Consider the following 12696-nt stretch of genomic DNA (forward strand, 5'->3'; position numbering starts at 1 on the left):
ATGATTGCCATTGGATCCCTGCACCCAATTTGGTAAACCTGGCCTAGAAGCCCAAAGAGCAGGCACCCATCAGTGGCAAGAAACAGACCTAGTGTCCCTAGAAATATGCAACATCACATCTGGAGACAGTTCGTGTCAAGATCCTCAGAGATTAATTTGGATAGAGACAGCAGAAGAAAAAAAAAATATTTTCACTCTCTGTCATAGTGATAGAAACTCAAGAAAAGCGGGAATAATTGAGGCAGGCTAACTTGAAGGTAACTTTTGTAGATTTTAATGAAATGCTCTTTATCTTTGAGCTAGTTCCTCATTAGCATAGCTTGTCTATGCAGTCTCGCACCTAGGTGTCGGTAGAAACCATCCGGGAAGCACGCTAATCTGCCAATCAATCAGCGCCGACGATCAATCACACACCCGTCACGCAGGGACTTTTAAATTCACAAGCAAATGTGGGACAGAACGAGAAAGAAAAGTATAACACGCGGTAGTGTAGGCTAGTTCGTTTGTAGTAAAGCCTAGGTCCAGGTCAAACGCAAAGAATGGAGACTTTGGTTATTTTAGCCTTTGCTATTTTATCCATTAGTGCGTCTGCTTTAGGAAATGGAGAAGATTTGAAGACTCAGGAGCGCTTGTTTTTAAATTCGTTGGGCCTCTCCGCTCGGCCGAAGCCGTCAGCACACCGCCGCGTTCCCTCCGTGTTGTGGAGGATGTTCAAAAGTACCAGCACCCGGGACAACGACACCCACGAAAGCGACCCGTGCATGGTATCCGAGTATGGAGTTCGCGGGAACATTGTTCGATTTGTGCAGGACCAAGGTGAGCTTTATTTCTGGCTCTCCTTCCATCGTGCATCTCCCCCATAGGACTTCGTTCTGTGTGGTTAAAAGGGTCAATCTGCGATTACTACTTCCATTTTTTTAAATGAACGATATTAAGGCTACTCATTGATTCTTGAAGAATATAACTTATAAATAAAGCCCATGAGTTTAGTTAAACGGTTGTACTCCACCAAAACATAAGCTAGTCTTACTCTGTTTGCCAAAATGTTTCTGTTGTAAACCACTGTAGTTTTTAACCATGTTTTCAGGCTATCATTTTGATATCTTGGATGGGCCTTCATTGCATCCGTAGGTCTGTATGAATTTGAGTGGTTAGGCTACATTTCCAAAGCCACATCCCTCAGCTGTTTACCTAAAAGGTGGCGGGTATACACTTTGTTATTGTTGGAAATGCAGATTGCCCCTTTACGAGCTCCTGAGTGGCGCAGTGGTCTAAGGCACTGCATCGCAGTGCTAACTGTGCCACTAGAGATCCTGGTTCGAATCCAGGCTCTGTCGCAGCCGGCCGCGACCGGGAGACTCATGGGCGGCGCACAATTGGCCCAGTGTCGTCCAGGGTAGGGGAGGGAATGGCTGGCAGGGATGTAGCTCAGTTGATAGAGCATGGCGTTTGCAACGCCAGGGTTGTGGGTTCGATTCCCATGGGGGGCCAGTATAATTTAAAAAAATGTATTCACTAACTGTAAGTCGCTCTGGATAAGAGCGTCTGCTAAATGACTAAAATGTAAAATGTAAAAAATGTACGATCAGTGGATGACGGAGGAATATCTGGTTTTAAAATATTATCAGAATTACAGTTTAAGAGTAATTATTGAGCTACATAGGCATACACAATCCATTTTTTAAAAATATTTTTTATATTTAAGAGGTACTGTTTTTTTTTTTCAAAACAATTGCATCTGGAGTTCATTCACTTCCTGTTTTGGGGCCAAAATTTACCAATGAAAGAGAAACGAGGTGGACAAAGTCAGAACATTTGGTCTGTTTATTGCCTATAGGCTACTGACTCACAATGCAAATTAAGTTGTAAAATGAAACGTAGGTCCTACTTCTAGAGTGTGAACTTAATGTCTTTTTTTTTTTGTCTGTCCTCTTCAGGTAGACTGGTGTCAGGCTGGAGCGGCAGCTGCCACGGCTGTGTGGAGAAACATCTGTTCTTCAACATGTCCGTCCTGCAGCCTGTGGAGCAGCTCTCTCTGGCGCAGCTGGAAATCAAGTTTCAGTGGGACATGTTCCGCACACCAAGGTTCGTCCTGGGCCCACAGGCGCTCAGCGTATCCCTGTACAAGGTGCTGCGTGCGACCCTGAGGGGAGCGAGCCACGAGGCCAACCGCAGGCTGGTGCTGTCCCAGTCGGTGCAGCTGGAACCAGAGCCCGGATCCCTCACCCTGGACCTCACGGCGCTGGCAGAGAACTGGCGTAAACCGGGTCATAACTACGGACTGGTGCTGGAGCTGCAGCCACATCCAGTCCACACCCTGACCACGGACATCTTCATGGCCCAGAACCTGGCGAACGCCGTCCCGTTTGGGCCGACCGTAACCCTCCCAGATTTCCATGCCTCACTGGTGGCTGTATCCCTGAACCCGCTCCAGTGCCGCTCTCGGCAGAAGAGGAGCGCCGTCTACCTCCCGGTGACTCCCAGCAACGTGTGTAAGCCCCGCCGCCTCTACATCGACTTCAAGGATGTGGGCTGGCAGGACTGGATCATCGCTCCGCAGGGCTACCTGGCCAACTACTGCCACGGAGAGTGCCCGTTCCCACTGAGCGAGAGCCTGAACGGCACCAACCACGCCATCCTGCAGACACTGGTGCACTCCCTGGACCCCCGCGGCACACCCCAGCCCTGCTGCGTACCCATCCGCCTGTCACCGGTCTCCATGCTCTACTACGACAACAACGACAACGTAGTCCTACGTCACTACCAGGACATGGTGGTGGATGAGTGTGGCTGCAGATGAAATACATTTAGTGTGAAAAGGATTGGTTGGTAGAGTGGATTTTAGAAAAGTTTCAATTGTCCTTTTTTCGTGCATGGCTTTTATTTTGATTTTTGACCCATAATAAAACCCTTATAATCATTGAGTCTCTTGTGATTATTCAGACAGATGGTCTCTTCTCAGTTTGCACAGGAAACACCTTAAACCGAAAGTTCCGATTTTAAATTGACTTTATAGAAGAGCCCTACCTCTATCATATACAGATGTAGGATCTTAATTTGACACCCTTATTTGCTGAGAATTTTAGCAGGAAATGCAAACTTGCAGTGTAGTTAAGGTTTAAAAAGGCTTCTAAAGTTTGTAATTTCCACTTTAAAATGTAAGACTTGATTTGCTAACGAAAAATGTATCAACCCCTACAATTATTTTTCCATTAATTATAATTCAAATGTCTTGTTGCTGCATGATTATTTTCCTGCTGTAGCAAGATTGCTCAAATTAAGATCCCACATTTGTAGAGTAAGTCAGGTTATCCCTCTGTCACAGATTTTGAATTACACTGCCATCCTCTGGCCACTGTGCATACTGAAAGCAATCCCTGTCCTCTCTGTAACACTGCAGTAAACATGTTTTAAAATGTGGCTCTTTACTCTATCTAGCATTTTGGATTTTAGGCTGAATGGAAATCTTATCTTGAAAATCAGGAAGCATGCTTTCAGTCTCTGTACTCGCATCAGGGAAATTGACTTCAGTGACAATTTGGTCTCCTCGATCAATGATTCTGCTTTTTTGGGTTCAACACATCTAAGGGTTCTGAAACTGAACCGCAACACTCTCCCACTTTAGTCCAAGGGCACTGGAAAGTAGCCTTCGGCTGTCATATTTCAACTTGGATGAGAACCCATGGGACTGCAACTGCAGGATATTTTGCCTAAAAAGATGAGACGAGCAGAAACGGACGTCTCAGTGTTTCTGTGAGGTGCTCCAAACCTGAAACCCTGAGAGGGCACTACTTGGATGCCATAAGCACCCATGGGGCGGCGCACAATTGGCCCAGCGTCGTCCAGGGTAGGGGAGGGAATGGCCGGCAGGGGATGTAGCTCAGTTGGTAGAGCATGGCGTTTGCAACGCCAGGGTTGTGGGTTTGATTCCCACGGGGGGCCAGTATGAAAAATAATAATAATGTATGCACTCACTAACTGTAAGTCGCTCTGGATAAGAGCGTCTGCTAAATGACTAATATGTCAATAAGCAGTGCATTGATCCAGAGCCCTGACAGCATGTGCAGTGATGCACTCCCCCATGTCAGTTCCAAAGCAAGACATGGCTGTCAGAGCTAAACATTGTCAACAGGGAGGAAATACAGGCAGAGGGGAGAACCAGACTGCTACTCTTGTCGTGATCATCAAAAATACACACAACGTTTCAGTCACAGCAATACCCAAAGCAATCAGCAGTTGGAATATTGGAAACAAAACCCATCGCATCAATACCAGTGTAAAGCTCAACTCCAGCCAAATCTTCCCCTGCTAAGGACATCACCGTCAACGATGCATGCACACACAGTACAATCAGGTGGTCATCAACATATTAGCACAGGACGGTCACCTCCAGCTCTGCTGTCATTGAATGGAGAAAGCCGACAGACATTTACATCATTTAGCAGACGCTCTTATCCAGAGCGACTTACAAATTGGGACAACCACTTTTGTTTTTGGGGGGGGGGCGAAGGATGACTTTATACTATTCCAGGTATTTCTTAAAGAGGTAGGGTTTCAAGTGTCTCCAGAAGGTGGTCTCCGCTGTCCTGGCGTCGTGGGGGAGCTTGTTCTATCATTGGGGTGCCAGAGCAGCGAATAGCTTTGACAAAACAGTAATGTGTGACCAAGTTTGATACAAGAGCTAGATTGTTGGTTCATCAACGTCAAATGACCTACGGCCCTCAACACCCTATTTTGTATGTGTGGAAAGTGTAGTCCGTTTTCGCCAGCATGCTAGGCTAGCTAATGCTATAGCAGCCCATTGTATTCCATGAAAATGCGACGCCTAGCGTTGGGGTGAGTAGCTACCGGAATTGTTGTTGAATCCAATGGGTTGCTTTAGCATTAGCTAGCCTAGCATGCTGACAAAAATGACAGTTTAATTAAAAACGAGCAGTATTTCAATCTTCTCGATTCACCTTTCATCATTTCAGGATGATTAGGAGTACAACGACATTTTCCTAGCCATATACCTTGCCAGGCACCGGCTGTCCACATTCCAGCACAGCACCGTTCCCGACTCGAGAGAAATGAACGAGAGTCGGATCCTTGTGGCTACTCCTGTGCTGGGATACCAATGTCTGATGGCAGCTCTGGGATTCAAACAGTTCCCAAACTGGCACCTATCAGCTGGATGAGGTTGAAGCCATAGACCTGCACACTAAACAATCTGTAGCTCAGCTGGTAGAGCACGGCGCTTGTAACGCCAGGATAGTGGGTTCGATCCCCGGGACCACCCATACGTAAAAAATGTATGCGCACATGAATGTAAGTCGCTTTGGATAAAAGCGTCTGCTAAATGGCATATTATTATTATCTACATGTTACCATACTTGGGTTGCAATTACCCTTCATTATCATATTATACGTTTATTACATACTGTATGTGATTTGGATGGTTCAAAAACAATTGTATTATCTGTTATATGTGTCACTGAAACATATATTTCACTGTATGTTTTGAGGGGGTTTGTTGCAGGTTTTTCTGTATTCACTGACCCATAGTAAACGTAATTACCCAAATATCCACCAGGTGGCAGAATGCAACACAACAAACTTACACAGACTACTGTCAGCCAGCAGTTACTTACACTAAAGGAGCAAATTATGAAATGTTGATATGGTCCAAAGAAAGCAACTATATAGTCTGCACTCCAACTGGTTGTATACAGATAATTCAATGGTTCCCTGCTTGACATCTCTGCCTGTCACACCTCCAATGGCTGACTGTAGACCTGCTACCGGGTCACCCCTCCTCAATCACTCCTTGTGCCGGTACACCTCCTGGTGGTGGAGCAGGGGCTTGCCTTCCTTCAGATGTTAGATCTTTGTTCTCAACTCCTGTCCTTCCACCTTACAATAAACAAGCAAATAATGAAATGGTGATATGGTCAAAAGAAAGAACACTTTTGAGTCAGAAAGAAGAAATCATCTAGTCTGCACTCCAAACTGGTTCTATGTCATCAATACAGAAAAACCTAGGAGGCAAAAATGGATTTAAAGAGATATTAAAATATTTATTACATCTTATTCATTTATAATACTTTACTTGGCTTTCACAAGTTACAAGTTTACTGCCAACACAATATCACACACCCTTTAAGTACTTAAGCAGAGGTAAAACAATGGACAAACCTTTACAACTCAAGGTGAAACATGTTCAATGTTACTTCTTAGACTGAGACATAATTTAATATCAGTTTAATTCTCTCAGATAATTATTTAATCACACAGAGAGCACACAATAGTGACAGTACAAAACAAGTTCAATAAAGAGGAATAGATTATATCTGGGCATAGTGCCCACAACGCCATGGTTGTGGGTTCGATTCCCATGGGGGACCAGTACAAAAAATAAATAAAAAATATGATAAATGGATGCACTCACTACTGTAAGTCTCTCCAGCGTCCGATAAATGATAAAAATCTGAATAAAACGACGCAGTAGTGTCTCATCAAACTACACAGTAGTAAGCCAATACAGAGAAAATACAATTTGATTCAAAAATAATGGTGACATTTGCAACCTACAATAATTTTTCTAATTTGTCACTATGCTTAAAAGCAGTATTAGCTCAACTTAAAAAACATACATCCTGGATTCCTCATTAGGTTTCTGGCGCGGCAGTAAGTGATTCTATTCACACGTTCAATGTTTTTAAAGGTACTGTACTACATAAAGACATACAGAGCCTTAGTTTTAGGTTGCAGGCCAATAAAGGTTCCTCTTTCATTGATAAAAAATTAAGTCCTTATTAGGACTCTAATAAAATATTAAAACTATTCTATCAAAAAATGTCATGACATCTGGAAAGATCCCAATTTATTTTTATTTAACCTTTATTTAACTAGGCAAGTCAGTTAAGAACCAATTCTTCTTTACAGTGATGGCCTACACCGGCCAACGACGGACGACGCTGGGCCAATGGTGCGCCGCCCTATGGGACTCCCAATCACGGCCGGGTTGTGATACAGCCTGGAATCGAACCAGGGGGGGTCTGTAGTGACGCCTCGAGCACTGAGATGCAGTGCCTTAGACCGCTGCGCCACTCGGGAGCCCGAGTGTATCAGTAATAATGTTATTTATAATGTTTCCTAAAAGTGTCATATTCTTATCTTAAGGAGTAACTGTAATATTTGAGTAATATTTCCTCAAGAGTGTTCAGGGTCAAACATGAAAGCAATAGACAGTCACTTAGTAAGCAGAAACATTATTCAGAAGCATGATATCTCTATACCAAGCAATTACGTACATGGGAACTCCCTGTGTGATAATTAACATTAATGGCACATGGTTAAGTCAACATCAACATGTTTGTGTCATGTAAAATGTACCGCATTCGTACAATCACTGCTTCATGGAACAATCAGACTACAGATGGAATGTTGGTAAAAGAATACACACAGAATTCTACCCAAGCTCCCCCCGAAGAAGACTATTTTACACGTGGAGGAATCATTCAAACCACATTATGCTACAGCCAGATGCAGCCAAACTACTCACAAAAAGGTTGTCAGTTAAAATCTAATTGAACCATTGAAGTTTTGTAATGAGACAGGTATTTAAAATCTACCTCTAAAAGCTGCCAGTACTTCTCATGTGAACAGTCAAACACTACAAAGGTGAACCCTAATCTTTCGTTATGAAGCAAAAAAACAATAAAAGTGACGGTTTCTTATGTCTCTTCATGAGATACAGATAGATAAAGATACTCATAAAAGGACATTAAAAACAAATACTTTCCAAGTGAGCCACAACACACTTTGGTAAAGTCTCATTGACAATGCACTGATTCAATCATTAGAACTCCATAGCTCACAGAGGTCCAAAACAAAAAGGACGTGTACACAGTCAATAAATAAAACACATACAAGAGTGGGAATAAGACAATCAGTTCCATTTTCTAATGTACTGTCTTCTCTGTTATATTTGTCAATTTCATACAAATTATTGTGTTGTTTTCAGGAATATTGCATTTGAAACTATCGTGTTGTTTTCAGGAACATTGCATTTCAAACTATCGTGTTGTGTTTTTCAGGAACATTGTATTTCAAACTATCGTGTTGTGTTTTTCAGGAACATTGCATTTCAAACTATCGTGTTGTGTTTTTCAGGAACATTGCATTTCAAACTATCGTGTTGTGTTTTTCAGGAACATTGCATTTCAAACTATCGTGTTGTGTTTTTCAGGAACATTGCATTTCAAACTATCGTGTTGTGTTTTTCAGGAACATTGCATTTCAAACTATCGTGTTGTGTTTTCAGGAACATTGCATTTCAAACTATCGTGTTGTGTTTTTCAGGAACATTGCATTTCAAACTATCGTGTTGTGTTTTTCAGGAACATTGCATTTCAAACTATCGTGTTGTGTTTTTCAGGAACATTGCATTTCAAACTATCGTGTTGTGTTTTTCAGGAACATTGCATTTCAAACTATTGTGTTGTGTTTTCAGGAACATTGCATTTCAAACTATCGTGTTGTTTTCAGGAACATTGCATTTCAAACTATCGTGTTGTGTTGTCAAGAACATTGCATTTCAAACTATTGTGTTGTGTTTTCAGGAACATTGCATTTCAAACTATCGTGTTGTGTTTTTCAGGAATATTGCATTTCAAACTATCGTGTTGTGTTTTTCAGGAATATTGCATTTCAAAATATCGTGTTGAGTTTTTCAGGAACATTGAATTTCAACAAAATAAAAAGACAGGAAAAGGCGCAACGCTCGCTCACCATTAAAAATTCATAGTTTAAACTTTAAAAGTCAAAAGAAACAGAAAGGAAACAGTGGACAGAGACAGTATAGTCCAAAGTGAAGCTGAGTGAGAGTTCCTTTCCCCAGTGAGGGTGGGCCACTGCCTGTGGTGCGGTGGCGGTGATCAGCTTCCCGAGGGCTGAGTCTGGGCGGTGAACAGGGAACCACCCCCCTGGGGCTGACCTTCCTCCGTGCTCTGGTCTGCTGTGGTTGGGACGTGGGCCGAAGCAGGGGCGGAGGCAGCAGGGGTCGTGGAGGAGGAGCTGACTCCGTTGGATGTGCTGACGGAGCTGTGCTGGATGACCTCGCTCTGAAGGCTGTCCGGGACTGACATCTCCTCACAGCTATCCTCCTTCTCAGACGCTGCAAACACACACACGCGCACACTGAGCCACAGTGTGTCTCAAAAAGCCTATTATGGTTATTGTGGTTTGATCATCACATGTTTTATTCAGTACATCTACTGCAGCAATAGTGCTTGTTAAAGTACAACACTCAATTCATCAAAATGCATAGTCTATATTCACAACACTATGCTGATATTCCAAAACAGGATCAGGAGTAGGGTTGCAAATACAGGGTATATTACAGGACACTTTAAAAGTTTACCAGTCAACTACCAGAAAGGCTGATCCCAGAGTAAATCCTAAGGTTGATCCCAGAGTAAATCCTAAGGCTGACCCAGAGTAAATCCTAAGGTTGATCCCAGAGTAAATCCTAAGGTTGATCCCAGAGTAAATCCTAAGGTTGATCCCAGAGTAAATCCTAAGGTTGATCCCAGAGTAAATCATTAGGTTGATCCCAGAGTAAATCATAAGGCTGATCCCAGAGTAAATCAGCCTGGTCTTTTTGTTCCATATTCCATTGTGTATTATTACTCCTAATGGCATTAAGCACAGGAGCGGCATACGCAGCTTTACTGGTTCCCCTAAGCAGCCTTTCTTTCTCTTAATTTCTGATGTGGCTTTTAGCAGAAGCAGATGGACAGCTCTGTGTGGTTTCTAACAGAAGCAGATGGACAGTTTGGTGTGCCAAGACGAAGCATGGCCTTGTATGTTTGTATGGTAATTTCCTCCCACCTGCTGTAGCTGTGAGCCTGAGCCTGGGGCTGGATAATGAAACATGTTACCAGACAGAGATGGAGGATACTGAGAGCCTGGGCCTGGATAATGAAACATGTTACCAGAGATGGAGGATACTGGGAGCCTGGGGATGGATAATGAAACATGTTACCAGACAGAGATGGAGGATACTGGGAGCCTGGGCCTGGATAATGAAACATGTTACCAGAGATGGAGGATACTGGGAGCCTGGGGCTGGATAATGAAACATGTTACCAGAGATGGAGGATACTGGGAGCCTGGGGATGGATAATGAAACATGTTACCAGAGATGGAGGATACTGGGAGCCTGGGGATGGATAATGAAACATGTTACCAGACAGAGATGGAGGATACTGGGAGCCTGGGGATGGATAATGAAACATGTTACCAGACAGAGATGGAGGATACTGGGAGCCTGGGGATGGATAATGAAACATGTTACCAGACAGAGATGGAGGATACTGGGAGCCTGGGCCTGGATAATGAAACATGTTACCAGACAGAGATGGAGGATACTGGGAGCCTGGGGATGGATAATGAAACATGTTACCAGACAGAGATGGAGGATACTGGGAGCCTGGGGATGGATAATGAAACATGTTACCAGAGATGGAGGATACTGAGAGCCTGGGGATGGATAATGAAACATGTTACCAGACAGAGATGGAGGATACTGGGAGCCTGGGGATGGATAATGAAACATATTACCAGAGATGGAAGATACTGAGAGCCTGGGGATGGATAATGAAACATGTTACCAGAGATGGAGGATACTGGGAGCCTGGGGATGGATAATGAAACATATTACCAGAGATGGAAGATACTGAGAGCCTGGGGCTGGATAATGAAACATGTTACCAGAGATGGAGGATACTGGGAGCCTGGGGATGGATAATGAAACATGTTACCAGAGATGGAGGATACTGGGAGCCTGGGGATGGATAATGAAACATGTTACCAGAGATGGAGGATACTGGGAGCCTGGGGATGGATAATGAAACATGTTACCAGACAGAGATGGAGGATACTGGGAGCCTGGGCCTGGATAATGAAACATGTTACCAGACAGATGGAGCAAGCTGCCTTTTGTTGTCACAGTATTGACAGCATAGTATAGTATGTACAGGCTGATGTCATCTACCTTAACCTCACCTTTCAAAAATAGAATGCTTCCGTAAAGTAACAGAATGAGTCTAGGCTGTATTTTCTCCACTGTATCAACGGGGTGCAAGTGATCATCCTTCACAGAGGTCTAAGAAGCTGGGGGGAAATTCTATATACCTGAGAAAGATGACCCAACTCATCTGCAAATCGTAATCAAAACAATCCAGACAACCAAATGATCCCTGTCTGTGACAGGTCAATACAGCCTGGGAGCCATTCATCCATTAGTCTCATAATAAGCATGAGGCGTGTCAGCTATGGTTAACAACAGGAATGTATAATGAACAGTGGACCTCGTGGCTGCGGCACCTCTCATTGAGAAAGCTCCACGGTCTAGTCAAGCTCTCCTCTCAGCTATAATGGACTCATTTTTTGGAGGCAATCGTTGTCAACACACGTCAGCGGCAGACTCCTGAGCACTGCTGAGACGTGGCTCTGTGTACACGTTCTGCATATTTAAGAGAGATGGTGAGGTATGAGCTCAAAGCTGAACTGACAAAAATCTAGATTCTAAAATACGGAGAGGCAAATGGGGCTGAAATGGTGGAAATGAAAAAGTATTAGCCTGTTCTTAATGAAGTGCCGGAGTGACTGGGTGAAACCTGGCAGCCATTACGTTTTAAAACAAGCACCTGAGGAACAGCCACTGCTGGGCAAAGCGAGTCAACCATTGCATCCCAGCAGCCCGTTCTACCGACAACAGCGAATTGAAATGAAGAGGCTGCATATGGCAGACACGATGCACAGATTTGCACATTTCAAAAAAGGCATCATTAAAAGAATAAAAACGTAAAGCTTGGAGCTTTAATGTGTATCTTTTCGATGCCTTTCCTCTGCATGTAGGCTTCCATAATGGTGAAGGTAAACCACATTTAAAAACATTATGACTTGAAATGACACCTCAAAACACCTGGATACAAAAAGGCATATGAATAGCTCAACTTCTCGGAAGTTTGTCAAAGGGAGAACGGTCTAATGTGTCCCTTGCTCTGGAAGTGTTGGGCTAGGCGATGAGCGAGACGTGTCCCTCTGGCGAGCGGTTAGCAGGGCTCGTTTTGGATGTATTTTGTGGGGCGGCCCCGTGGTGAGGGAAATGGAACATTACTCACTGTGATAGGCTGATTTCTTCTGCATGGCGGTTACAGGGCAATCTTTATGAGCCAGAAGAAGATGCTTCAGCTGAGCCACTTCATTTCTCAGCAGGGTGACTTCATTCTGCCAGAGGGAAACAGACAACACACAATCAATAAAATGGCCACTTTGGAGACCTGACTGCCGAACACCCTCATACAGACATACAGTGCATTAGGAAAGTATTCAGACCCCTTGACTTTTTCCACATTTTGTTACGTTACACCCTTATTCTAAAATTGATAAAATAGTTTTTTTTCCCTCATCAATCTACACACAATACCCCATAATGACAAACCGAAAACAGGTTTTTTGAATTTTTTGCAAATGTATTACAAATAAAAAACTGAAATACCTTATCTACATAAGTATTCCGACCCTTTGCTACGAGACTAGAAATTGAGCTCAGGTGCATCCTGTTTCCATTGATCATCCTTGAGATGTTTCTACAACTTGATTGGAGTCCACTTGTGGTAAATTCAATTGATCGGACATGATTTGGAA

General features: G+C 43.5%; 2 protein-coding genes across 2 annotated transcripts in view; one reads left to right on the top strand and one right to left on the bottom strand.

Moving 5' to 3' along the window:
- Positions 1-539: 539 nt before the first annotated feature.
- Positions 540-2800, top strand: gdf3 (growth differentiation factor 3; the record flags this gene model as incomplete). Its single annotated transcript, XM_084160968.1, has 2 exons — positions 540-816; positions 1938-2800. 2 exons carry the CDS (start codon positions 540-542, stop codon positions 2798-2800), a joined length of 1140 nt encoding a protein of 379 aa, XP_084017094.1.
- Positions 2801-8918: 6118 nt separating this feature from the next.
- The window catches only part of LOC311128851 (cyclic AMP-dependent transcription factor ATF-2-like), a gene marked incomplete at both ends in the record, with an annotated part of 36942 nt that continues 33164 nt past the window's right edge, over positions 8919-12696 (bottom strand). The window contains 2 exons of the mRNA XM_084161071.1: positions 8919-9157; positions 12171-12276. Coding sequence (XP_084017197.1) covers positions 8919-9157; positions 12171-12276 — 345 coding nt within the window. The remainder of the gene's footprint in view (positions 9158-12170; positions 12277-12696) is intronic.

This window comes from Coregonus lavaretus (assembly GCF_964263955.1).
Source record: "Coregonus lavaretus genome assembly, chromosome: 5".
In the NCBI taxonomy this organism is placed as follows: domain Eukaryota; kingdom Metazoa; phylum Chordata; class Actinopteri; order Salmoniformes; family Salmonidae; genus Coregonus; species Coregonus lavaretus.